Source organism: Antedon mediterranea, chromosome 5 (assembly GCF_964355755.1).
Source record: "Antedon mediterranea chromosome 5, ecAntMedi1.1, whole genome shotgun sequence".
Taxonomy (NCBI): Eukaryota; Metazoa; Echinodermata; class Crinoidea; order Comatulida; family Antedonidae; genus Antedon; species Antedon mediterranea.
Window position 1 is genome coordinate 2589501 of NC_092674.1, and position 27754 is coordinate 2617254.

Below are 27754 nucleotides of genomic sequence, written 5' to 3' on the forward strand. Positions count from 1 at the left end.
TGTAAATTATGTAAAAAGAACATTGTTGAGGATGAATATCATTTTATTTTGCAATGCACATTTTACAATGATTTAAGAAAAAGTTTTATTCCAAGATTTATTCGTGTTTTTCCTTCTATTAATAAGCTTTGTTTATTACTTTCCAACACAAATTTTACTTATAATTTAGGAAAATACGTCTACTTTGCTTTTGAAAGAAGAAACCATTATCTTAAGTTATAGTTAATTTGTATTTGTTTGTATTAGGGCCAAAGGCCAATATACTTTGAACCAATAAATTCCCTGAAAAGGGAAAGAAGAAGTATATTGATTGATCAATCTTACTTCCAACATTATAAAAATAAAATGCCTATAGTTGGGTCACCCACATACACATTTCTGGTGCTAGTTTTCCAAAAAGTGATGTCTAAATTCTTCGCGGCAAATGACTGTAATTGCACGCGCGACATATGACGTAATTCCGCGCGCAAAAAATGACGTAATTGCACGCGCGACATATGACGTAATTGCACGCGCGACATATGACGTAATTGCACGCGCGACATTAACAGTGTTCCACGCGACACCTTTCCAAGTTATTTTTACAAGACATAAGAGAGCGAGTGTCCCAAACTAAACGAAACAATGTTACGATTTTTTTACTACTTTTTAATACGTTTTTTGACAAATTTTGAATTAAAAAAAATTGAAATCAAAACTCAGTGTCTTTGAGTTTAATATTGAAGAAAACACATAAGGCTTACGTTGCTTCACTGTGAAAAACCAATTATGGTATTTATATGGACGAAAATAATGAATTACTTTTATTATAATGTTTCATTACAAGATAAGCTTAATGTATGCTAGAATGACACGATCGAGGAAGTACTGTATAGATAATTATTATACGATGATGACATCAAAAGATACAAAGGGTAACTAACTTTTGGTTTCTGTAATACTTTGTGCATTACTTCCTGCTCGTCTTTATACTGTCGTACAATACAAGAAAGCAAAACATTTCATCGCTTTCAATCAATGTTATATTCAGGACGAAGTTGGCAGCAAAATGCACGACGCTAGAGGAAACTATTTGAGAATATTATCCGTCGTGACTTGGTCTTCTGCCGCCATGTTTGTTTGGGGTTGCGACTACACCACCAACCCATGTGCAGACGATCGGTTGAATGAAATCTGCTTCAACTGTACGCGTTTTGCTGCTGATTGCACTGAAGATATATTTTATAATATGACACTTTTACCGTGCTATCTAAAAAACATGACTGTGGCAAAACGTAAATTGAGCAGGTTAGATAAAGACTCATTCCAGCAAGTCGCCATGTTGAAGATTTTGAATTTAGGAGGAAATAGTCTGGATACAGGGAAGATAGATAAATACGCGTTTAGGGGACTTGAGTATTTGGAACACCTAACTCTTAATCGCAACCAACAAATATTCCGCTTAAATATGGACTGGTTTGAAGACCTGAAATCTCTGACATTTTTTGATGCGCACGGCTGCACAATAAATTCAATTCATGAATCTATATTTAATAGTACACGAAACTTGCAGCACATTGATCTTTCCCAAAATAAAATCAATTTCTTAGACAAAGACGTGTTTAAAGATTTAAAAAACCTGACAATCCTAAATTTAGATGGTAACTCGGTGTCCAGTCTTGCCGATAACGCATTTATTGGATCATTTATGTCTATTAACGGGGAATACAATGTGATCAGTTTTCGCTTCAATAAATTCAAAACCTGGAATGAGACGATTGGGATTCAACATTTACAAGAGTTGAATAAATTTAATTTGTACGGGAACCCTATTGCTTGTAACTGTGAAATACGTTGGTTTCACACATGGCTACAGACCGCAAACGTGAGCGTAAACGCGTCATGCGCGACGACGTCATCAGGCGCTCATTCGACACCAGTTCAAGATTTTGATGTAGGTAGTTTACACTGCTCAATTCAAGCATGGATTGTGGTAGTGGCGTCAGTGTCCTCTGTTCTTGTCGTACTTCTGTTCGTTGCAATCATGTACCGCTTAAACATAAGGTAAGTGTACAAGTTAAAGTCGCACCAATATTTATCGCAAATAGCTTGAATTCGCGAGGAAGGTCACTCCACAAAGCATGATGGGAAGAGTTATTGGAACAAACGTCACAACGCGTACGTACGTGATTTGTTGTTTGTACGTACGTACGCGTCGTGACGTTTGCTCCCAAACTCTTCTATTATGAGTCGCGCACGCTATTTGCGATAAACCTTATGCATGAAAAGACTCGGACGTTTCTGTGGCGTACCAAAATGCATACAAACAATATCAGTATAGGCTTACGTGCGCGTTAAGTTTTAATACCTATTAATCAATACCTATCATTCTTTTCTTCTCTAGAAAAATGTATCATAAGTTCAGTCTCAGGCGGCATTACAAGCAGTTAGAAACAGTCACGTGAATGGAAAAGGAACTTAAATCTTACATTAATGGTAGCTAGTTTTTTGCAGTTACATTACTCGCATCGGTACCAATTTACATATGGGTGAATGAAGACCAACCAAGCAAAACTGACGCTCGAAACGTTCAATACGTTTATGATACAACAATTCGGCAAGATGAACCGTAGTCCCCGCAGGGATCTTGTTATCAATGCTAGTACAGTATTTCTTGGCTGGACAGAAATAGAACAATAGAAAGTCTGTGTGTGCTTTAATATCGAAACCAAATAACTTAAAAGCCATTTTGAATTGATTGTTTAATTAGTTCCTGGTAGATCTCAAAAAGGAAACCTTGTTTTTCTAATTGTGCACTTAAATAATAGGTTTCGTTTATTATTGTATTTACTGTACATACTAAATTTATTAATGGTACATATTGACATAGTATACTATTTATGTTATTCGTTTATTAATGAAGAATTGGACTCTGGTATCAAGTTACAAATTTCAGTTGAATTGTCGGAGCCCCTATCTGCAACACTGTCCTGGCGTGGGTCGTCCCTGTAACGGTGTTTCCAAGCCTGCTGCCAGCCAATTCGAGTGAGTTCATAGACTGCCCTCCCAGTAAAGAAAGCAGCTAGAAGGTAGTAATAGCCTCCATACACAATGAACTGTAATAACAAATAAAAAGGTATTATATATAATTGAGATTAATCCAAAATTGTGTACACCTCATTTGCAATGGGTCACGGATATTAAGGGGAGATTTTCCTGTGATTGACCAAGGCTCTTTACTCTCAGTATTTATGAGACGCCTCAATTAAGGGACAGATTCAAACGTTCAGTGATCCTGGTTCTATAACAATAAATATTTATGTAAATTTGGTTTTCGTCAGAATTTACAGTATATATACAGTCAGTGGGGTAACACAGGTGGAAAAGGCCCCGGTTTAGCACTCCTAAGGGGCCTTCCAACGCTGGGTAGTTGGCAATGGACTGCCCATGCTCTGGGGCCCCTGGTTTAGCACTCCTAAGGGGCCTTTCAATGCTGGGTAGTTGCATTGAACTGCTCATGCTCTGATGCCCCTTAAGCTCCTGGGCCCTTGGGTTTAGCCAATGAGGGCTCATAGCTGTTAAACCACTGTATACATATATATAGTTTGCTTTCTATGTAAAATAAAATATTTGTTGAAAACCTGTATCCTTGTACAGTTACCAACAATTTATACCTGGGTATCGGCTGGTAGGTTAAGAGTTCGATAATCCACGAATATCAATGTCAAGATTGTCTGAAGAACCAGCGCCACAAATGTATTGAAACCAAACACAAGTGCAAAACGATCCGATGTTAAGTGTTGCGCTATTTGGTATCTGGAATAGAATTAACAAAATCTATAAATGTGTACATATACATGTTTGGTTATGAAAGAAAATTTTTTTTTAATCTAATTAGTGCAATAGGAGACCTACAGTACTAGTGATTAGGTTCGCTTTTCAGGAATCCTGTCTCTGCCTGGTTTTGTGTGTTGCTTTTCTTGTTCTTTGTCCATGTTTTGTAAATTGTATTTTTAACCATTTAGCCCAATCAAACAATACAAAATGGAATACAATTATTCAACCTATAACTTACGATGAAATGGTTATCACAAGTTGATATGAGGATCGGAAGAGAATGTAGAAGATATAACAAAGCCAGATGTTGTTTGTCCATCCCATAATAGTAAGAAGAATGGCATCCAACACTGACATTACAGCTAAGATGGCCTCACCAAAGATGTCCCAGTTAACATTGCAAAACATTATAAAAAATGCTGATAGAGCACCTGAAATTGGATAAAATAATTCATTATGCCTTTTATATCAAAATGTTGTTGTGTAAATGCAATTAACTTATATGAACAAATAAGGGCCAGCATTGCATAATCAATGAGTATGTTTATAATGTACAAATTATTAACATTAAGGGCACTGTAGCATGAAGCCTCTGTCTACACTATCGAACTTTATGTGAAAAAAAAAAATGTGCCCATAATATATAGACATGATGATGTCAAACTAGTTTGATAGTGTAGACAGAGTTAGTTATCCTTTAATTTACAACTGTTTGTTTACCTGCTAGAGTTGCAGCAGCCTCAACAGCACCGTTCCATATTTGGTGATGATCCCCATCGGGTTGCTTCTCTAGGATCACTTGCCATAAATTCTGGATATAATTTCCAACTTGAAAGTAGCCGCAGGTTGCAAATGCCCACCAGATTGACCACTGTAGGAGATTCCGCGAGGAAAAACATTCTCTGAAATCGGTCCATAATCGCTGGAAGCTTGAACGGAAATTTGTTGGTGTAGAATGGCATCTATGCACTTCTGTTTCTGCGACATCCAGTCTTTCATTAGTGACAGTTTCACTTATGTCTGCATCATTGCCATCTTGTTGATGGAAATAAACACTCTTTTTTACCGAAGGCAACGTCAAACTTATTAAAAAAGCTATTGATACAAACACCATTGATATTATATTTAACCCCATATAATGAAGGACGTTTAGACTAATTAAAATTTGAGATAGAACTCCGGCGACAAATCGTCCAATCAAAGAAGATGACCTCGTAAAACTTGAAACTTTCTGATAATGTTCTTCGTCAACCACTGCATAGATGTAAGAGTAATAAGCAATTTCAGTGGCGGTTGCTAAACCATAAAAGAACTGCATGAGTTTCATCAGGGTTAATCCAGAGGCCCAGAGAAGAAGTGACCATGTTGATAAATAAGTGATTCCTTCAAAGATAATAACAGGTTTGTAAAGTAGAAAGTCTGTGACAAGGAAGACCACCACAAGAGCTGCCATGTAAGAGTAAGTCCACAGTGGATAAATCTGATTGTCCACCTGGTCTTCAGTGACATTCTTTGATTCAAGTAGGAAGGAGGTTAGGTAGGGCTCTGATGGACGCAGTTCCTTGAAGAAGCCGTACAGACACAGCAAGATAGTGGCAAGTTTCCATGACTGAAGATTCTCCATCCTCTTTGCCCTAAACAAGAAGATACAATTTGTAGTATGACCTAAAATGGGGTGGCTACTGTACTGTAGAAGTATGTGAATGATATGACCATGACATGTGTTGTGGTCTCACTCACTGTCACACTCATCATTCATGCCATGCATGCTCTCCTCCCGTCATTAAACCATGCACAACTAAAAATGTTTCACGGCCAAACAGTACAATGATAATGTATCATTTGCTTACCTGAATACACTACTACTTACTAGCTAAAAAAAGAGAAGGTACAAGTTACTAATCTTTTGGTATTTCCTTATCCTATTGTAATTGTTTGTTTGTTTGTACATGTTCCTTGTTTCATGTTGTTTTGGTTTCTATCCATCCATGCGTGTAAAACTATAAATGACGGAAAATTAGAGGGCGTATTTTTTTTAAGGATGCTGGGATAGTTTGTTCGCTCAATTCATCCGGGTAACTGATATCTGATGTTCTTTTTGAAATCTGCGGTTTACACCCTTTAAATTGGTATATTTGCTTTTTTTGATCATTTATTTGATATATTTCTTTATTTTTCTACGATAACGTAGGTTTTGATGTATACAGTGTAATAATATGCTTGTATTTAATGTTTAAAAAACCGTTCCTGATTGAGGAAATAAATGTACGTTTGTTGGTGTGTACATTACTCAAATTACAAAATGGCGTCTGGCCTGATCGCGAATCGATGAATAAAACAATTTTTTAATTTGTGAGATTAACGAATGTATTTGTTTGAAAAATATATTAACACCTTACTTAGATTATGTATTTATTTATTCTATTTTATTATTGTTTTATGGTTTAAAATCAATAAAATAACTAGGCTAGGCCTAGAAATCTTAGAAATGTTAGGTTGTTGCTTGTTGGATCCCGATGCGATGATGTAGGCCTAGGCCTAGCTAGGGGCCATGAAGGTTTGCTAGGCCTAGGTTTTAGTAAGTTAGTACAGTAGTGTAATACCATTCTGGGTGGGAAGTCCATATAATAGATAAGAAGCTAACCCTTCTGAGTCCTGCCTATAAAGCTTTAAAACTTGCTTAGATAGGTATTAATTAAGGAGAGGGGGACTGTTTAATTATATAAATTAATTGATTATTTATATATTAGGCCTATATGCGGAGCCTAGAATAGATAATAACTACTGTACTGTACTACTTATATTCTATATAATAAGTAAGTAGGCCTATTCTATTTAGGCATAAGACTATTATTTTTAATTAAAGCACAGTACAGTACAGTATAATCGACTAATTTCAATTGTTCAATCTTTCACCTTAGATTTCATAGTAATTGGTTTGTCTTGCAAAATGTCGGACGAGACAGCAGATAGCATTGATGGAGATATTGATATGGAGATTGAAGAACCTGATGATGGTACCCTCATCTTTGAAGAAGAACAAATGAAAGAAACATTTCCTGATTTAAATAACAAAGAGGATGGTTCTCCACCAAGCCTTGATCCTTCTGTCATACAAAACCAGAATAATCTGCCTCCAGGTATTTATGTTATAGGACCCAATTCAAATAAACCGATTCCGATAACGACGCAAGGGTCTGGACTACCAACGCAAAAAGAACTTGTAAGTGCGGTTTCTCAAGCAATATCTACCACCACAAAGTTGGAATTCGATCCGTTAGCGGAACCTATCAATGTTTATGAAAACACATTTATTTGTCACGCATGTGTGCATGTTGCAAAGAATGCAGAAGAACTGAACAAACATATTACCACAAATCACCCGAAAGAGCAACTGATATTTTTTAGATGCACAGCTTGCAAATTCTCTACCACACATAAACATAAATATAATATACACATGAAGCAACATGGTTTGATGGAAGAGATTGATCAGAATGACATATTTACATGTGATAAGTGCGATTATCGGACTATCTACCGTAACGACCTTGCTACGCATAAATTAAAACATGAAAAAGAAAAGCCATTTAAATGCCAACATTGCGATTTTCGAAGTATATATCGGCATAGCTTGATACACCACGTGTCGTCGAAGCACGATAAAGTTCGGCCATTTAAGTGCAAGTACTGTGACCATTCCACTGCAAGACGTCAAGACCTACTTACGCATCTCGGAAAACATGAAGAAGCGAGAAGATTCAAGTGCGATTTATGCGACTATACGACTCCCTATAGGCCGTGTTTCAGAGCTCATATGGACCGACACTTTGGTAATCGGCCATTTAAATGTGAACTGGATTACTGTGACTTTGCAACCACTACCAAACAAAACTTAAAGTCTCATATGTTGAAGCACGGAGATAAACCATACAAATGCGGGTTTTGCTCGTATTCTGCCACGCATAAACAACAGCTTCTGAACCATATGGACCGGCACGATGCTGTACCGCAAAACCTATTAAAAAAGTCTTACAAATGTGATTTATGCGATTACACAACGCCTCACAAATTTTCTTTGAAACGCCATAGCGAACGACACGATGAGAATAGGAGTAAACCCGAGAAAATGTTTGCGTGTACCGAATGTGAATACACGACCGGTTATAAAAGTAGCCTGAAGCGACACATGGCTAAGCACAGTGATATTAAACCGTTTAAATGTGGACATTGTGATTACTCTGCTATAAATATGACACAGATGCATGTACACATAGCTAAACATACCGGTAAGTAAAGCTCTGTCTAACACTATCAAACTTTATGTGACAAAAAAATTGTGATGTGCCTATATATGGTCATATCACTAGCATATTTTGTCATATCACTACTATATATGGGTACATAATTCTTTTCTTTGTCAAACTAGTTTGATAGTGTAGACAGGGTTAAGGATTGGTTGTTCTTAGTACTGTATATGGAGTTAGTTGAGGGGTTACAGTAATGGGTAAAAATGTCTGTCTCCTTGCACTGCTCTTGTAAATTGTAAGTTTTTATTAAATAGTAAATTATGTAAATGTAAAATTTCTTCTACTAAATTTCGAGTCTTTTAATTGGCAGGTTTGAAACCATTCAAGTGTGACCAATGTGAGTATGCCACTGCAAACAAACAACATCTTAGAGCCCACATGGCAAAACATTCTGAACACAAGCTTGTCTGTGATAAGTGCGGATTTATGACTGCTTGGAAGCAGCGTATGCGAGTGCACCAAAAAGCACATGCGTCTGGTAAAGTTTTTACAACTAAAGTTTATACGAAGAGCTTTGTAACGGAACCTTTAACCAAATCACAGGTGGATGCAGGTGATCCTAACAATGAGGCTCTTTCACAAATCTCCGACGCCATTGCTGCGTTTCAGTCCGGAAAAACTTTTCAAATAGAGGTATTAATTTTATTTTTATTACAAAACTGAAATAAACATCATGCTTAGATGTTGATGAATATAAAAAAATAAGCTAAGATATAAAATTAAAGAATAAACAGGAATGAGGAATTTTGTAGAACATTTAATCACATTTATTGTAAACATTGTTTTACATAGAATTCTAATGGAGATACACAAGAAGTATATGTAATCAATCAAGATGTTGATGATGTTGACAGTAACGGTGCTGTTGTGGTTATCGGTAATGATTTTGATGAAGGAACAGTAAGTTGACTTTTTAATGTAGTTGATGAGGCAATTACCATATTAAAAATCAAATGCAGGTTATTCTCTATTGCAATGTATCTATAGTGCTTCTTATTTATTCATTCACATTTATTAGAAACATTCCAAAAAAAAACATGCAATTTACACGAACTGAATGTTGGACATAACAATTGTTGGTACTAGGACTGGGTGAGGTACCTGTACAACAGACACTATTACTTACTAGAATTAACACTATAACAAGCTTGTGTGTTGTTTTATTTTAGGACCAACTGCACCTTGTGGTTGGTGGAGATAACGAGATGGACAACACTGTGCAATATGTTATAGAAGATGGCTTGCAAATTATAAGAGAACCATCTGAGACGGTGAACGTCGAACCGCAAGACGACGTACAAAGTGACGGCAATGGTGCACTGATGCAAGAATCATCTTTAACGGTGAACGTCGAACCGCATGACGATGTACAAGGTGACAGCAATGGTGTATTTATGCGAGAATCATCTGAGACGGAGAAAGTCGAACCGCAAGACGATGTAAAAAGTGACAGCAATGGTGCATTAATGCGAGAATCATCTGAGACGGAGAACGTCGAACCGCAAGACGATGTACAAAGTGACAGTAATGGTGCATTAATGCGAGAATCATCTGAGACGGAGAACGTCGAACCACAAGATGACGTTCAAAGTGACAGCAATAGTGTATTAATGCGAAAACCATCTGAGACGGTGAACGCCAAACCGAAAGATAACGTACAAAGCGACGGCAATGGTGTATTGATGCGAGAACCATCTGAAACGGTGAACGTCAAACCGAAAGACGCACAAAGCACCACTGAGTCTGTGGACATTGGTCAACAAAATGGTTTGCCAATCGCCATTAATAGTGTCTTGATGAAAGCCTCATCCAACACCTCATCCGACACTATAACTTCAATTTATTTCCAAACTACATGAGATTAAATATTTGATTTCGATAACATGAACAAAAACAGATAAAAATGAAACAAAAACCTTTTGTATTTACCGGGGAAGCCCTGTAAATAAAACATGGAAGTCAATCTATCCTTTGTTTTACCGACATGAAAATTATGCAGACTGCCTCCCCTCTAGTGGAATAATTATGTGTATCTGACAATGTAACAAAACGTTCATTCATGTATTCAGTACATTGATTATTATAGATTTTAAATACATAGCTGATATTGTAATGAATTATTTAAAAGTTTGATTTGGTGATAAGCCAACCAGTTTGGTTTTTAAAGAGTTTGCTGACCATAACAAATATCATTAGTTTAAAAAAAAAATTGTTTGGAATTCGAAAAAACGGTTTTTTATTTTTAATTTCATTGTATTGTAATCTGTTACATCACTGCATGGTTGTAAAATTAAACGTTATTGTGTTTTGTCCTAATAAATGAAAGAAGATTTGTATCGGCGGTAACATCAAAGAACAATTCAATCCGCTACCATTCACAGCTCAGAACGGCGCATGTGCGGCTATAAGAAGTAAACAAAACACAAATGTATTTAATCATACCAACCAACGTCCGACCATGATTTGCACATGAAACTTTAAAAAAAAAAACATTAAAAGATCAATAAAGGAGTATTTATGCAGAGTTTATGGCCTTCAATATTGTAAGAACAGAAACGTGTTCGCTTTGTCTGGGTTTTGACTTAATATTAGTAAAAAGATAAATATTTTGGCACATATGCCGTTTCATACATACACTAATTGAGTGCGAAACTTTCAGGACAAAAATCCGAAACGACGACTGTGGACTAAAAGACAATAATACAGACTTGAAGCAAGTTTAGTGTTCGCTATTCATAATTGACATAATATTAATAATTTGGTCTTTTATTATTAGTTAGGCCATATTGAAATTCATTATTTTCTAATTAAATGAAAAGTGACGTATATTAAGGGAAGATACAAAAGACGGGTTTTGTTTGTTTCGTCACAGACGTGTATACAACAATAGCGTATTGTATAATTTCACTAGAATACGTGAATAATGGCGTATTTGAAGTGAATGACATAACAACTTAATATCCCTTCATAAGTCCAATATTTTTCTTGCTATGGTTGGTCAATATGACAACACAATACATTGACCGTATTTAACTTCATATATAAAGATGAGATGTAATTACCTAGTATAGGTAACCATATATTTCCTTCATGAGATAACGAAGACAAGTGTATATTGTCTAGTATAAATGAAAGAATTATTATTAATTTTTACTAATTTGAATTTGATTGGTAAAACACTTGTTTGTTGCCGTTCTCATCGTGCGATTGGTTGTACCAGGAAGGAAGTTGAAAAATTAAAAACATTTTTGAAATTAAATTTGGTCGCTTAAAAAAAACCCTTTTATTATAGGCCTATTAAACTCTGTCCACAATATCAAACTTTATGTGAAAAGTGTAATGTGCCCATATATTGACATGATGTCATATACCATGTATATCACTTCCATATTTGGGCATATCATACTTTTTTCGTCAAACTAGTGTAGTGTAGACAGAGCTTTAAGCTTGTTAAATTTCTATTTCTGAAAAACCTGCTTTCAACAAAAACGTTCTAACAAATACGAAATGACAGATTTGCTTGATATTGCCGTTAGTACACTTGAAACTACCAAATGACAGTGTTATTCATTTTGGAAAAGGAAATTGTAATTACCATGACAACTAGTACGCTATATATGGAGTATTGGCAGCACTACGTCGTTCACTTTGCATGTTAAGCCGCGCGCCTGCACTCTCTGCGGTCGTGTAAGAATGTCAGCATTCTCGAATTTTAACTTAAGTTTGGTTGTAACCATATTTTTTTTTCTGTTAATCCACCAATCGAACTGTAATGATTATTCAGGTAAGATTTTCTTTGAATTTCTTTTTGATATATATTAGTTATTTGTAGGCCTACGTCATATAGGCTGTCATGCGGATTTGTGGTGTTTTAAATATTTATCTAAATTGCTTTTATAATGTTTTTGTCGCTTGTTATTGGTCAACTCACTTTCGTGGTGCGTACCGTTCCCAGTTGCGTTGCGTCGTCCAACCAGCTTTAGAACAAAATACACCTGGGGCGGATTACTATAAGCGGTCTATAACCGGTCTTAGCGCTTAGCCGGCTATAATTCGTGTACGAAAAAAAAATCGCGTTCCGGCACGGTTCCGGTCCGGCCAATCGAACATCAATGTTTCGTTTTCACTACGCTCCACGCGGCTATGCGCCAATCGATATACGCGTAGCTGCGTGAAAACGAAAGATTGACGTTCAATTGGATTCTCCGGCGCGCGCCGGACCGGAACCGTGCCGGCCGGAACAGGTGTGAAAGACCCTTAATACAGGATTTGGACCCAGGACAATGCCACTACGTCCAATCAACCATATTGTGGAAATTGGTAGCTCGACTTGTTTAAGCCTAAAATAGTAAATGCATGTTTTTACTTTTATTTTATGTTTGAAGTTAGTTGTTACAGATGTTTTGATGGGCTATGCTTTGACACCAGTCACGTGGAGATTTGTCCTCTGATGGAGTATCCGGTAATAATTGACAATTAAATTGTATTTGTATCTTCATTTTAGGAGGGTAGATTTTAGTAAGACCATTTTGGCGACATTATTCCAAATACCCCAAACATTTAGGCCTAAAGTAATGGTGTTTTTGTAGTGGTCTACCCATAGAAGTTGTAATTCAGATTCTTTGAATAATTTGATTTTTGTTTCTGACGAATATACATATTGTCAGTGGTTCTTTTCGCCATTATTTGTAGGGATGTGAACTGGAGTTCGAATTTAGTAACCATAATCTCGAAGTTACAGAAGCAGTGCTAGATTGTAGAGCCAGGGTAGTAGAGGACCACTGTCATGGCGGTTCTGATAGCTGCAAGTTACATTGCAATGGTGATTTGTGTAATACAGTTGAACAGATGTTAGATATTTGTGACGGTACATGCCAAGGTAAAAATATACGAGTGTGATCTGTATTTCTATTTGTGGGAGGGTGGTGATGGCCTATAGTGATAAGGCTGTAGAGAGCAACGTTATTTTTATATCATAATGTAAGAAGTTTCGATTCTATCTAGCACTGCATCGCAATTTCTATATAAAAATTAGGCAGCAAAATGTTTAATTGAAAGATTTATATGGTCAATACAAAATGTGAGGAAAAATCGTAGAATTTCCGGCCTTGTCCAACTTACAAGCCAAGATGGTTGCTCTATTTCACATAAAAAAAACAATTTGTTACAGATTCGTTGTTAGATGTGATTGCAACGCTTTCTAACACAACTCTGCAGGCAACAGATAACCCAAGTACCCGCCGGATAAACTCAGACAAACAAAGTACAGCAAGAGACTTAATCCCAGACCAAACAAGTACAGCAAGAGACTTAATCTCAGACCAAACAAGTACAGCAGCAAGAGACTTACTTCCAGACCAAACAATCACAAGAGACCAAACTTCATCATTTGATTATACTACCACCGATAGTACTTATCAGTTATTGGAGACTAAATTGGTAAAAATGCAGTATATAATTATTATATATAGTCTTAGGTATAAACTGACGATGATTTGATAAGCTATACATTCATTTGTTATCTATATCAATTATATACAATGTTCTGTTTTTAACAATGCAGTATATAATTATTGTATATGATAGCTTTAGGTAACTGACGATGGTATATACGATGCATTCATTTATTGTCTATATCAATTATATTTTGAGTATTCATCTGTATTATTTGACAGTATTTTTTGTAAATATTTAATGATTTATTTGATTTTAACATCGTTTTTTTTTTCAGGAAGATTTAACAACTTTACTTGAAAAGGTTAGACTATCGTATTTTGAAGTAACAAACTTACTATCTACCTATACTTAGTTACTTAGATGTATTTTATTTTTTAAAATTCTATATTTTATTGATACTTTACTATTTTTTAAGTCCAAGAATACCAACATTAGTATTATGGACGTCGTCACAGAATTTGAGGAGCAACTCATTCAAGTGGCCAAAGAAAGTGACGTCACAGTTAATGTAAACGTTGGCGGTATATGTAAGTTTTGTAATATATTTCAATCTGAATTTTTGTTTTCGAAAAATACCAATACATATTGCAAGATTACCTACTGCAGTAGGCCTACCTTCAATATGGAAAATAGCCGTACCTAATATGGCAAGTACTGTACCTAATATGGCAAGTTCTCTACCGAATATGGCAAGTACCGTACCGAATATGGCAAGTACCGTACCGAATATGGCAAGTACCGTACCTAATATGGCAAGTACAGTACCTACGGCAAGTGCTCTACCTAATATGGCAAGTACCGTACCTAATATGGCAAGTACCGTACCTAATATGGCAAGTACCGTACCTAATATGGCAAGTACCGTACCTAATATGGCAAGTACCGTACCTAATATGGCAAGTAGGCCTACACTACCTAATAGGGCAAGTACACTACCTAATATGGCAAGTACCGTACCTAATATGGCAAGTACCGTACCTAATATGGCAAGTACCGTACCTAATATGGCAAGTAGGCCTACACTACCTAATAGGGCAAGTACACTACCTAATAGGGCAAGTACCGTACCTAATATGGCAAGTAGGCCTACACTACCTAATAGGGCATGTACACTACCTAATAGGGCAAGTACCGTACCTAATATGGCAAGTAGGCCTACACTACCTAATAGGGCAAGTACACTACCTAATAGGGCAAGTACCGTACCTAATATGGCAAGTAGGCCTACACTACCTAATAGGGCAAGTACACTACCTAATAGGGCAAGTACCGTACCTAATATGGCAAGTAGGCCTACACTACCTAATAGGGCAAGTACCGTACACTACCTAATATGGCGATTCGTACCTTATATGTCAAGTCTTACTATGACTAAATTATTTCCCTGATGTAATTTTTTGTTTATTTTAGATGCAGGATTCAGCGAAATAAAATCTGATGAAGAATTTATTTTACGTAATACCGATACAAACTTAAGTTTACCCATTTCAGTTAATTTAGGTCGTGGCGTTAATAACACAGGTTAGTGAGAGTTGTAGTTAGATAACACGATCATAACGCCATTGTATTTATTATCATCTGCATCATTTTGTCATTGTCATCTTCATCATCTTCATCATTATGTTGTTTAATTTTACTTTACTTGGTCAACACCCGTGTGCGACTAATTCAAATGAGGTTTACTCACAATATAGATGATATGATGATTATGATGATGATGATTCTTCCTGTTGGCCTGAAAATTTGATTTCAACAGATCATTCTTACATTAATTGATTAATACTTATTCTTGATTTGCAGAAGATAATATGAAGATAACGTATACTATTTTCAATGAATCATATTTTGATTTGATGCTTGGAACAGACGATATAGGGTAATTCTAAAGCTCTGTCCACACTATCAAACTAGTTTGACAACAAATGTGCCCAAAATATGGTAGTGATGTCATCGTGTCCATATATGGTCACATAAAGCTTGATAGTCTAGACAGATCTTTAGACATGGTTTTATAAATTAGTAGGTGGTACCGTCTTAGTAGAATTATGTGTACGTATATCCAACAGAAGCAGAGAAGAAACATTACATAAAATGCTAAATCTTCTTAAATTATTATTGTTACACTGTTCCACTCACACGTGCCACAAGACTAATTACATTAAAATGACGTCACCATAATATTTTTTATGTTTCCTCTTTTAAAAAAAATCTTAGAGAAGTTGCTGCGAGAGCTGCTATTCTTTCATTGACTGTAATAACTCAATCAGATGATCCAGTACAAACCGATATCTCATTTTCAATTCCACACGAAAAGGTATATTTCCTCATTTAGTTTTTATAGGCTATTAATATGTGTTGCGGCATTATTGATAGAAGAGGACATTATAATAAACTCTCATCAACATATTCTTATCAACATTTTCTTATCAAATCTCATCAACTTATTCTCATCAATTTATTATTATCAATTCATTCTTATCAACTTATTCCCATCAACATATTTCTTTATCCTTAATAATAATAAATATAATAATAATAAATAATATGTTTATACAGGATAAAATAATCGGATAACAGTGTATCTGTTTTACATTGTGGTCCTGTCTTAATCAAAATATACAAAAGAGAAACTTAATTAAATATAATACAGTGTTTATGAAAAGAAATGAGATTTGTATCTAGCCTTAAAGGACGTAATTGTTGTTGCCGATTTAATATTAATTGGTAACTGTTCCATATTTTTGCGCCTGCAACTTTAAAGGACGAATTCATTTTACTAAGGGTGTATTTAGGTATTGTTACATTCAAATGTTCTACTCCGCGTGTTAAGTGGATTCTTTTCGATATTATCAACTTATATTCATCAACTTTCCTATCAACTTATTCTCATCAACTTTCTTATCAGCTTATTCTCATCAGTTTTCTTATATCAACTTATTCTTATCCATTTATTCTTATCAACTTTCTTATATCAACTTATTCTCATTAACTTTCTTATATCAACTTATTCTCTTCCACTTATTCTCATCAACTCTCTTATATCAACTTATTTCCCATCAAATTTTTATCAACTTCTCATCAACTTATTCTCAGTGATTTATACTTCTTTTAGGTTACTAATTATAGACGGTTCTGTATATTTTGGGATGTTTCTTCAATGTAAGTACAACTTTTTCTTTCGCGTCATCATTTCGTTAGATTGTATAGACCAATCAAAATAAAGAGTCCCTAATTCTCGATGTTTTATCCATCAGGATATGGTCTGATGAAGGATGTATGATGATCACTTTTTCGGAAACGCAGACGACATGTGTTTGTACCCACAATACAACATTCAGCATTCTATTTCAAGTTGATGGTGACAATAAGGTTTGTTTGCAAATTGTATATCAATATGCCCTGATGCACGCGCGCGTTTGAATCATTGAGACGCGCGCGCAGATACGATATCTGTCCAATGGTTTTTATTATCTCCATACTCCCATTGATAAGTTTATTTTATATATGGGAAGAGTTTTAGGCGATATATGACTTTTTAATCTAACATTCGAAATGCAAGGCAGGAGTATAGAATGATTTTCCAAAAAAAATCAACAAATTATTGTTCAATATCTTTTTATATTTATAAACAGTTATTTTCACCGACATCATCCAGCTTGGGTGGTGATATTTTAATTGTTCTGGAACAGCTGCTTCTTACCATATCTACAGTCGCTCTCATTGTGGGATTGATTATACTCTGCTATCTAAGGTAAGAAGCCATCAAACCAATCCATTACCTATTTGCCTAAACATTATTACCGTAGTCTTAGACTTTTAAGCTTGTTTACCAATTATGGCGCAAACGCAAGTAAGTTCGGATCACAGTTCGGATAATCCGTCACTTGTGATTGGTTGTAAAATGACGTACGTGCACAGACTTGCATTGCGTCGCACAAGGTACGGATCGACCACACCATATAAACGTACCTATACCCGGTGCCCTCTCCTTCGCAAGCAACAGAGTGTACTTATTTCTATAATCAACAAATCCTATAGTTCATAAACCTGTAAATTCATAAATTCTCGATTGAAAGGAGCTTGTATACTTGGTTCATGCACCCACTTAAGTAAACAAAAGGAATTGATTTTGAAAGGAGCACGTTCCAGATCTTCATAGTTGAGCTATTATAGTTATCCACGTGTACAGATTTATTAAAATCGATCTAAGTTCAATATAATAAAGACCATCTAAAGTTACATATTGGCATTTTGTTGTTATATAATTAAACATATTTATGACTGTCGTGAGTCGAACAAACACGTCAAAGGAATAGACCAAAGACTGGATACGTTGTTTAGACGTTTATTGGAACACAACTTCAAACTGATACAGATGTAGCAGAACGAAAAGATAAAAGTACAAACACCCCTGCAATGCCCTCATACAAGTAGCCAAACAATCAAGAGTCAACTCCACTCTGGTACACAGTCGTCTTTGTTCTTATCAATGCTCGAATTACATCAAGTTACACGCTCATAAAATAGTAAATAATCAAGGTTCTCATCTGTCTCTGCCAGACACGTCTTGTCTCTCTCAAGGCAGGGTCTCAATCTCCCGCTCAGTGAGAGGAACGCGCTAGCCTAATTACTATCTCACTAGTCAAATAAACATCCGCAGAAGAAACTGTAAATCATACTAGGCGTAACGTTAAAATAAAATATCCCTCCCTCAGCAAAGTAGGTCTGGACAATCAAATAAATCCAGCCTCCGACATCTTCCCCAGCTTTCTCCGCTTACGTCCCGAAAGCGAATAGAATAACAAAAACTAACATTGAATAGATCTTGGAAGATTGTTGATGTTGCTATGTTGACCTTTACGTTGTCTTTCGGACCTCCGGACTGGTTGCGGTAATTCCAAATTTCTAAATTGTAACCAAATTTGATCTTCTTCATCAGGCTCTTCATCATCAGATGAACCATCAGAGGAATCATGCTGTTCAACTTCGATCTCTTGTTCTATGGGTACTTCAACTACTAAGTCTCTCGGGTCTCTAATTATTCTTCTTCTATTAACCCATTTAGTAGCACCTCCGTTGCTTGGTCTAAGTTGGTAAACATCACCTTCTTGATTTATACCAGTTACAATGTATGACGTTTCGTAATATTTTATCAACCAGTTTATGTCGACCATCAAAGTGTTCTCTGTGAAGTAGAACCCGCTCACCTTTTTTGAACTGCTCACAATTTGTTGGTGGGTGGCGTCTTTCTTCCCTATCCGCAGCTGCTCTCAGCCTAGAACTCACCACTTCTGCTGCTCTTTGCATCATTTTCGATTGTTGCTCTATGTAGTCTTCATCCCAAGTTGAACTCGTATTATCTAGGAAATGGTCAATAGGCAATTTGGGTTCTCTTCCCATCATCAAAAGGTGGGGCGTAACGCCGGTCACCGTATATGCGGCGTGGTATTATAGATGAATACTACATGTCCTAGCATCTCGGGCCATCGTCTTCGCTCTGCTGGTTTCATAGCTCTCAATAAGCCGCACAAAGTCTTATTAAACCTTTCAGTTTGCCCATTCCCAGCTGGATGGTAACCTGAAGTTCTAGATTTCGTTATTTTGTACAGCTTGCACAACTCTTCTATTATGTGGCTCTCGAAGTTCTTCCCTTGGTCTGAATGAATTCGATCCGGCACCCCATAGCAAGCAAACCGATGATCTCTCAGAGCTCGTGCTACCCCTTTTGCGGACTGGTCCTTGCAAGCGGCAGTAGCAGCAAACTTAGAATAGGCATCCGTCATCACTAAGACATCTTCGAATCCTCCCATTCCTCTGTCAAGTTTTAGGAAGTCGATAGCTACTAGTTCTAAAGGTCTGAAAGCGAGAAGATGACGTAGTGGCGGTCTGATTTTAGGGGTTTGTGATTTACTCACAGCACACCGGAAACATCTCTTGATGTGGCCTTTGACATCAGTCTTGGCTCCTGGCCAATAACATCTATAGTAAAGTAATGCTAACGTTCGTGTAACTCCCTGGTGTCCCCAACGCTCATGTACCATGTCAAGTATTTCTGCCCGCATCTGTTCAGGTACAGCGTACTGCATTATTTGTCCATGGATTTTGTCTTTCCTGACTCTGTACAAAACCCCATCTTCGACCTTTAAGTTGTCCCACTCTCTGGTCCAACTCCTTACAGCCTTAGACTCTGCATTGTGCACTTTGTTGCCCTTGCTCTTGAGCTCGATTACTTCATTAAGTACAGGAGACTGTAATTGTAATCGTTGAAGCTGCTGCTTGCAATAAGACGGGAAAACTGTCGGATGTTGATTATTAATGGTGACAGCTCTCACCTCGACTCTAAATTTCAGGTCTTCTTTAGGTAGACGCCCTATGACAACATTCATGACATCTTTTGCGACTGGGACTGTTCTACTCAGAGCATCCGCACACTTATTGTCCCGTCCAGGCTTGTATTTAACGTCCAAGTCGAAGTTGGCCAATTGGGCGACCCATCGATGTTCCGTAGCTCCAAGTCTTGCAGTCTCAAGGTGCACCAACGGGTTGTGATCGGTGTATACAATACAATGGTTGCCCAGCAGATAAGCACTAAACTTCTCCGTTACAGCCCACTTCAGCGCCAACAATTCTACTTTAAAGCTTGACAAATCACTGTAGTTCTTCTCAGCACCTCGCAACCCTCGACTAGCATAAGCGACTGGGTGAGGCTTGCCTGTTTCATCCGATTGCATCAAACATGCGCCTAATCCTTTGAACGAGGCATCTACTTCTAGTATAAATTTCTTCTGGAAATCTGGGTATGCCAATACAGGCGTAGAACTAAGCATGACCTTTAACCTATCAAACGCTTGCTGCTCTCCTTCCTTCCAATAAAAGTTCCCTGCTTTCGATGATGCAGTGCTTCTTGTCTTAGCAACCAGGGCATGCAGCGGAGCAGCGATGCGAGAAAAATTATGAATGAAGCGTCGATAGTAGGAGGCCAGGCCAAGGAATGAGCTGACTTCTCGTCCGTTTGTCGGGGTGGGCCAGTCTTTGATCCGCTCAACTTTCTCTTCTGACACTTGCACGCCCCGATCATCCACCACATGTCCTAGGTACTCAACCTTCTGCTTCAGCACATCACATTTCTTCCCTTTCAACTTCAGTCCATATTTGGACAACCTAACTAGAACTTTTTCTAGACGAACTAGGTGTTCTTCGAGCGTCGAAGAGAATATGAGAATGTCATCTAGGTATAGTACTATAACTCTACCAAGTTCATATCTGCAAAGATGAACACCATTATTCGTTGGAAAGTGTTTGCTGCATTGCTGAGTCCTTGCGGCATCCTCAGGTATTCGTAAAGACCCCAAGGAACTCTGAAGGCTGTCTGGTCTATCGACGATTCATCCATTGTGACCTGATAGTACCCATGGGCTAAGTCGAGCGTGGTGAAATACTTAGCTCCCCCTAGAATGTCCAACACCTCGTCTATACGCGGTAGTGGGAAGGAGTCCTTGACAGTCATGGCATTCAGCTTCCGATAGTCAATACACAGCCGTAGGGACCCATCTTTCTTTGTCACTATCACCACAGGGCTAGCGTAAGCACTTTTCGACGGTCGAATCATTTTTGGTCTACCATCTCTTGAATCATCCTTTTGATTTCTGGAACTTTGTGCGGGTGTATTCGCCGAAATGGTTCTCGAATAATCTTCTCTGATGTTAGGATAATAGAATGTGGAACAAGGTTACATTTACCAACATCAAATGAACCAGTCGAAAATGTGCTCGGATGTTTCTTGATGCATGCACTGCATGACTTTAGTCTTTTCCTCTTCCCCCAAATGGCTCAAATTCAACCCAGGAGCTATCTCTTCACACTCTTGAATAAGTCCTTCACTCTTCAGAACTCCGGATACACCACAACCAGGTGTTACTAATACTTCTCCAACTCGGACCTCTAAACCATCAGCTACCTGCACTAGCTCAGCTTCCTGCTTCTCATTGACTGCTGACGCTTCTCCTACCACAACATCCTTCCTCAACTTGATGGGTTGGTTTTCAGAATTGGCCAACATTACCCCAAGAAGCCCATTCTTGATCGCCCCGCAACCTTCTACCAATTCTACACTCTGGTTTCCCTGAACTGGACTCGCCAACACATTACCCTTAAGATTGCTAACTTGACAACAGATCCTTCTGACACCGCATGCTGGGATGGTAACATCTTCAGACAATCTCAGTTCGGCTACATCACACGGCACAGGTGTCTCAACCTTGTTGTCCCTCTTCTCTAACATCAAATTTCTGACAAACCTCCAGGCGAAGTGTCCTTTTGCGGAACATTAAGAACAGACAATTTCCTCAGGATATTACAGCCAAGTAGGATAGGATGATCTTGACTCCTCTTACTCGAACCGTCTTTGGACACTAAGAAACTCGCGCTCAGCTCGTTCTCACCATATTTCATCGGAAGCTCCACATAGCCTTGAATGTCTACAGGTTCTCCATTGACGCCAGTTATCTGTAGATATGTCACTTCAGGTGCCAAATTGCCAAGTCTTGGTTTTAGTTTAGTCTCATATACTGAAGCTGGAATCAATGACGTCATAGCCCCGGTATCCAGTATACATCCCAACTCAATGCCTGCAAGGGTTATGGTAGCAGAAGGACTGTTTGCTACGAGCTCGCTCTCGTGTTCTTCTGCGCTGGCGATATGGCCCATTTCAATTTCCACATCGTCTGGTTTTTGTGCGTCTGCGGTGGCTGTACTCAATTGTGGGCAATCTTTCCTAAAGTGTCCGGTCTGTTTGCAATGAAGGCATTTATATTAACCAGTGCAGTTTTCCTTACGATGACTCTTCTCTAGGCACTTATAGCAGGTTAAAGGTTTGCGTTGTGGCCCACTGGTAACTACATCATTCTCAGCCTGGCGATTTAACAGCGCGTTCACAGCCTTCAGTTCGGCTTTCAATGCCTCCATCTCGCTCTGCTTCGCGTCATTGACAACCTCATGAACTTGCACTCTCCTTTTCTGACTCTCAATATTCCTAAAGAATTCTAGCGTCTCCTCTCTCATCTCTTGGAATGACTTATCTTTATATGCCATCTCAATTCTGCGCAATTCCCTTTGGACCCACGGTTCTTTCGCCCCTCTTGCAAATCTCTCCTTCAAGGCATTGTCCTTTAAGCTTTCCAATGCCACTTTTTCAACATCAGACGTCGCTGCCTTGATCATTCTCTGGTAGATTCTCATCAGTATCCTACTGTAGTCGGCCAATGATTCTCCATCCATCTGTGATCGACTATGGAAATTACTGCTAAGTGACTGAACAGTATTAATCGGTGCGAATAGTGCTTCCAGCTTCTCTATGATTTTCGTACTATCCTTCTTAACATCATCACCATAACATAGTATCTCATCTTTCGCCGCTCCACCTAGATGGGCTAACAGCGAGTTGGCTTTGGCTTCTCCAGTTAGATTGTAGTGGGTCGCATAACTATTGAAGTCATCTATCCATTCTTTCAAGGAGAACTCTCCAATCTCTCTTGCACAACCCTTAAACTTAGATAGCTTAACTGGTGGTGGACTTCGCTGTGTGGTTAGGCCTTGGAGTGCCGTTGTTAACGCTTGTATCATATCGCCCATCTCTGCCATATTGCTATATTACAAAATGGGAATAAGAATCTATGCACAATGTAAATACACGGTAAAACAAGTAAGTATATGCAATAAAAAAAACAAAGCATTCATGAAAAATATCTCTAAATTGGCATCCAGGGGTCAATCAGCCAAATCCGTTCGTCTGCACCAACTTGACTCGTCACACTAATCTCGTCGAATTCAGATCTGTTCCAGTTGCATCCCACCGCTGCCACCAAAATTGGTCGTGAGTCGAACAAACACGTCAAAGGAATAGACCAAAGACTGGATACGTTGTTTAGACGTTTATTGGAACACAACTTCAAACTGATACAGATGTAGCAGAACGAAAAGATAAAAGTACAAACACCCCTGCAATGCCCTCATACAAGTAGCCAAACAATCAAGAGTCAACTCCACTCTGGTACACAGTCGTCTTTGTTCTTATCAATGCTCGAATTACATCAAGTTACACGCTCATAAAATAGTAAATAATCAAGGTTCTCATCTATCTCTGCCAGACACGTCTTGTCTCTCTCAAGGCAGGGTCTCAATCTCCCGCTCAGTGAGAGGAACGCGCTAGCCTAATTACTATCTCACTAGTCAAATAAACATCCGCAGAAGAAACTGTAAATCATACTAGGCGTAACGTTAAAATAAAATATCCCTCCCTCAGCAAAGTAGGTCTGGACAATCAAATAAATCCAGCCTCCGACATGACAAACCAGTGTTGGTATTATTTTAAGTATAATGGATCCCGAACGCCCGGAACAAGTTTAATTACTGTAAACGTAATTTTCTAATTAAAGATCACCATAAAAAGATTGTTTACAATCTTAACATTTTGTTTCTTTTTGTCATTACTTGCTTTGTTGTTTGCTATTTAAGTCTAAAAATGTTCAAGTTATCTTCATGATACTCTACGTCACAAAAGCTTATTAAAATCTTGAGTTATCTGTATCTTCAATATGGACCAAAATATTAAAAAGCACGCCCTCTGTCTACATTTGCCAAGTTTGAGAAAGTTTGTTTTTAATGCATTTTACGTGATTTGATATAAGTATGGAGCGCCATATGTGCCAATATTTTTAGTTTCTTTTAACGATTAAGTCGAATCCCCGTCTAGAACTTTGACTTATAGTTAGCTACCAACGATGGTGTCGCATTTCGTCACATTTCAATCTATATGAAATAAAAGTGAAAACTAAAGATCTGTTCAACTCGTGTTTCGTTTAATTTCAGAGGCCTCCGTAACTGCATTCGTACCAGCATCCACAAACATCTAATGCTTACTTTAGCACTCTCGCAAATAGTGTTTCTGATTGGTTTCGACAAAACATCAAATCAAGTAAGAAACAGCTATATTCTCCACTTGGCAGACGACTACATTATTAATGATGACAATATGTAACATAGTAATTATATTGCTGAAAAATTGTTGTTTATTGATTTTCCACATGTAATACATATATTTTCTAAATAAATCATAAAATATTTATTAATGATAATTATGAATTTAATTGAATTTACTTGTCTTTTTCCTCAATGAAAATTGTTGCAAAAAACATTCATAAGACAAAAAATTGGTTTGACTAATTTTACCAATAAAACCATATTTTGTTATTCTTAATATCAACCATCATTTTGTTATTTTGTTATTTTATATTGTTTTTCATGTATCTAACGCGTTTTTCTTGCCCACAGAGCGTGTGCACTGGAGTTGCCGCGTTACTTCTCTATCTTTACCTTGCGGCATTTACGTGGATGTTTGCTGAAGCCGTTTACCTCCATTACAAGATATATGATATTCATAAAACGTCTGTACATTATCAACGCATATCGCGTTATATTCTATTCTGTTATGGAATACCTTTGGTGATTGTTGGAGTTGCTCTTGCTTGTAACGTTGATGGGTTTGGCACAGATAGAAGGTAGGTTGATTGACCCCCCCCCCCACCGCCCCTCCATAGACCTAATCCCAGCGGGACATCCGCAGCCCTCACTGAGGCCACTATGCCACTGCCTTATCCTTGTAAATAAGACAATGTAACACTTGGTTCTTTTAATGATCCTTCTTCTGAGGAAGATCATAAAAATGAGAAATGTTAGAAATAATAGATTGTAAAATTGTTTATTTGTTTATAGTTGTTGGTTATCGACATCAAATGGATTTGTGTGGACGTTCATAGGACCTGTGTATTTTATATGCTCGGTAAAAACATGACAGTATTTGCAATGGAATGAGAGTATTTACATTCAAAACTCTAAAAAGTTTCTCTTTTGTGACGTTGATCACTAATTGTATTCATTTCATTGAAATATCAATCATTCATACGATTTGATCAAATAAATTTAATTAATAGTATATTCGTAAAACTTATAGACCTATTTACGATTTGCGTTTCTTTATTTATTTATTTTTATTATTTAACCCGATCTGATACAGTGTTCGAATGTTCATTTACTTTCAGGCTAATTTGGTTCTTATTTTAAAAGTAGCCAAAACGATTTACACACGTTCTAAGGGACACTGTAACAAGAACCAGAAGGAGGAGATAGCGATGACTAGGTATGTATATTACATTGCTATGACGTCACTATGACGTAGGCCTACGTCTAATCATCTATCCATGGTTTATGTAAATGTTACTATTTTCCACCGGTCCTGGTAGGCTACTTGGATACAGTGTTAATGTATGATCATCTAATACGAGTAACAAACACAAGATAACAGAGTTATTTCCAAAAGATCCCAATGAAAATAAGCTAATATTAATAGAGCATTTTGGGCCGGCTATCCTGGAAAATCTTTTATAAGTGCTATTTATTTGTAATGTCAGTCATTATGTTATCACTTTGTATGTGTTTTTTTGTAATGATTTTTCTAATAACTTAATAAATCAAATGAATAAATATATTTATTTTTAAATTAAAATTTGTTTGACAGAAAAGCTATAAAGGGCGCACTGATACTTGTGCCGCTGCTTGGTGTCACGTGGTTATTTGGTATAGTAATTGCCTTCACTGGTGGAACAATGCTGTTTTCTTATATTTTTGCTGTTCTGAATGGAAGCCAAGGATTGGCTATATTCCTCGTCTGCATAGTGTTCAGTCCGCAGGTATTGTTTTCACGTACTTACCAATGTGCACTTAAGTTAGATATTTCTCAAAAATGAATTAATAATAATAATACTATAACGGTTCACTTAAAGATGTATTGTCCCCCAAAAACATGAAAAATAAAGATTAATTAAATCAGACTTTGAACATGTTATTTTGTAGTTTTAAGTTCCGTAGAAAAAAAAACCCGGGAAAAAATGATGTTTTGACTTATAATGACAAAATAAATGGTTACATTCAACCAAAATCCATTGGCTGGCAGCTTATTTGATTATTATTTTGCTTTAAATTACATTTTTTTAGGTAAATACACTTTTTTGTTATCCAATTTTTGGTCAAAGCGGATAACGATTATGTTACATTAAAATGGCATATTCAAAAAAATTGTAAGAACTATTTTTCAGGAGGGGTGTGCAAGTAAGAGGCCTACGTATATTGTTTGGTGAGATAGGAGAATTTTCAAATTGTAAAGGTGTTTCCCTTTAGTCCGGGTAGGCATATATATAATAAAGGTTAACACGGTCACTACTCTTTACGAAAAACATTGATTACTTCAGTTACGCATTTTTAATACCAATTCGTTTCAGGTAAAAGATGAATTGAAGAAACATAAATGGCTAAAGCGCCTTTTCAGACGTGTTGACCCCATGCAATCGGAACCACAAACAATCCAAGTGAGTTAATCTTGTTAGTTTATTATATTGGAATGGAGAACATTCATTGATTGCGTCGCGCTTACGTCGTTGCGTTACGTCCTAGTGGGAACCAAGCTTTAACGTATTAATATAATAACATTTTCCTAAATACTTGCATTTTATGTAGTATTCGTTTTATCATAGACATGGTTTTATAAAGAACAAACTCTTTACGTGTTTCAAAATGCCTTTATTATTAACGAGTTATTTATTTTACAGACGACGTCAAGCTTTTCTACAACGAGGACAAAATCGGGTGGATTGCTATAAAACAGTCTTAACTGATGGTCTTAACTCCCCGATTAAAGCCGGCTTTATCAGATAGACGGTCTTATTAAAGCCACTCCTGATAGACCATTGCTATAAACCAGTCTTAGATAAGACCGCGTAAAGTAACAAATTGAGGGCGTACTTTGCGCGTAGAATACCAAATAAGGTAATGTTCGTCACGCTTGTTCAATTCACAATCATAACAGTACGTACATTTCTACGCGAGAAAATCCATTCTAGGCCTATATAAGAATAAAATCATCGTTATTATTTGATTTAACACTTAAAACTCGTTCAATTGGTTGTCTTTGACGATAAATAATACGTAAAAGCAACAAAAAGAGAGGTTTAAGACTGTTTTAAGACTCCTTCGAGTAGGCTTTAATTTTAAAGACCGTTTACAGGTAAAGCCCGGCGCACACTAGAGCTTTCGGCTGAGCCAACTGGCACGAGTAACACTTG

At 37.1% G+C, this 27754-nt stretch overlaps 4 protein-coding genes and 1 long non-coding RNA gene across 7 annotated transcripts; 4 read left to right on the forward strand and 1 right to left on the reverse strand.

Annotated features, from left to right (window-relative positions):
• The first annotated feature begins 790 nt into the window (after positions 1–790).
• Positions 791–2472, forward strand: LOC140050214 (oplophorus-luciferin 2-monooxygenase non-catalytic subunit-like). Its single transcript, XM_072095313.1, has 2 exons — positions 791–2043; positions 2384–2472. The coding sequence occupies exons 1-2, from the start codon at positions 1049–1051 to the stop codon at positions 2442–2444; spliced, it is 1056 nt and encodes a 351-aa protein (XP_071951414.1). The 5' UTR covers positions 791–1048; the 3' UTR covers positions 2445–2472.
• On the reverse strand, positions 2078–5808 carry LOC140050212 (thiamine transporter 2-like). Its single transcript, XM_072095308.1, has 5 exons — positions 5667–5808; positions 4537–5450; positions 4055–4247; positions 3654–3795; positions 2078–3095 (listed from the first exon to the last, which is right to left on the reverse strand). Exons 2-5 carry the CDS (start codon positions 5438–5440, stop codon positions 2883–2885), a joined length of 1452 nt encoding a protein of 483 aa, XP_071951409.1. The 5' UTR covers positions 5441–5450; positions 5667–5808; the 3' UTR covers positions 2078–2882.
• A 77-nt stretch (positions 5809–5885) lies between these two features.
• Positions 5886–11253, forward strand: LOC140050211 (uncharacterized). Of its 3 annotated transcripts, none has more exons than XM_072095306.1 (5): positions 5886–5945; positions 6738–8105; positions 8437–8759; positions 8919–9026; positions 9296–11253. In XM_072095306.1, exons 2-5 carry the CDS (start codon positions 6767–6769, stop codon positions 9983–9985), a joined length of 2460 nt encoding a protein of 819 aa, XP_071951407.1. In that variant the 5' UTR covers positions 5886–5945; positions 6738–6766; the 3' UTR covers positions 9986–11253. The 3 variants fall into 3 exon arrangements, with proteins under 3 accessions (XP_071951407.1, XP_071951408.1, XP_071951406.1); XM_072095307.1 differs by lacking the exon at positions 5886–5945 and adding an exon at positions 6121–6168; XM_072095305.1 differs by lacking the exon at positions 5886–5945 and adding an exon at positions 6136–6224.
• A 640-nt stretch (positions 11254–11893) lies between these two features.
• On the forward strand, positions 11894–13143 carry LOC140048515 (uncharacterized). Its single transcript, XR_011845080.1, has 3 exons — positions 11894–11910; positions 12512–12588; positions 12819–13143. It is a non-coding gene; the product is annotated as an uncharacterized lncRNA (long non-coding RNA).
• A 3719-nt stretch (positions 13144–16862) lies between these two features.
• On the forward strand, positions 16863–27660 carry LOC140048994 (latrophilin-like protein LAT-2). Its single transcript, XM_072093803.1, has 9 exons — positions 16863–16952; positions 17216–17334; positions 24450–24555; positions 24912–25138; positions 25353–25419; positions 25679–25776; positions 26155–26326; positions 26915–27001; positions 27242–27660. Exons 1-9 carry the CDS (start codon positions 16863–16865, stop codon positions 27290–27292), a joined length of 1017 nt encoding a protein of 338 aa, XP_071949904.1. The 3' UTR covers positions 27293–27660.
• The last annotated feature ends 94 nt before the right edge of the window (positions 27661–27754 follow it).

What these genes read in the sequence shown, in the direction of transcription:
- LOC140050212 (XM_072095308.1), bottom strand. Translation starts at nt 5,440, where the DNA reads ATGGAGAATCTTCAGTCATGGAAACTTGCCACTATCTTGCTGTGTCTG. An exon ending in CTTGTGATAACCATTTCATC is followed by an intron (nt 3,796 to 4,054) that starts GTAAGTTATAGG and finishes ATTCTATTCCAG; the next exon opens with ATACCAAATAGCGCAACACT. An exon ending in ACCTACCAGCCGATACCCAG is followed by an intron (nt 3,096 to 3,653) that starts GTATAAATTGTT and finishes TTGTTATTACAG; the next exon opens with TTCATTGTGTATGGAGGCTA.
- LOC140050214 (XM_072095313.1), top strand. Translation starts at nt 1,049, where the DNA reads ATGCACGACGCTAGAGGAAACTATTTGAGAATATTATCCGTCGTGACT. An exon ending in ATGTACCGCTTAAACATAAG is followed by an intron (nt 2,044 to 2,383) that starts GTAAGTGTACAA and finishes TTTCTTCTCTAG; the next exon opens with AAAAATGTATCATAAGTTCA.
- LOC140050211 (XM_072095305.1), top strand. Translation starts at nt 6,182, where the DNA reads ATGTATTTGTTTGAAAAATATATTAACACCTTACTTAGATTAT. An exon ending in GAAAAACTTTTCAAATAGAG is followed by an intron (nt 8,760 to 8,918) that starts GTATTAATTTTA and finishes TGTTTTACATAG; the next exon opens with AATTCTAATGGAGATACACA. An exon ending in ATGATTTTGATGAAGGAACA is followed by an intron (nt 9,027 to 9,295) that starts GTAAGTTGACTT and finishes GTTTTATTTTAG; the next exon opens with GACCAACTGCACCTTGTGGT.
- LOC140048994 (XM_072093803.1), top strand. Translation starts at nt 16,863, where the DNA reads ATGATCACTTTTTCGGAAACGCAGACGACATGTGTTTGTACCCACAAT. An exon ending in GGGTTTGGCACAGATAGAAG is followed by an intron (nt 25,139 to 25,352) that starts GTAGGTTGATTG and finishes ATTTGTTTATAG; the next exon opens with TTGTTGGTTATCGACATCAA. An exon ending in GCATAGTGTTCAGTCCGCAG is followed by an intron (nt 26,327 to 26,914) that starts GTATTGTTTTCA and finishes AATTCGTTTCAG; the next exon opens with GTAAAAGATGAATTGAAGAA.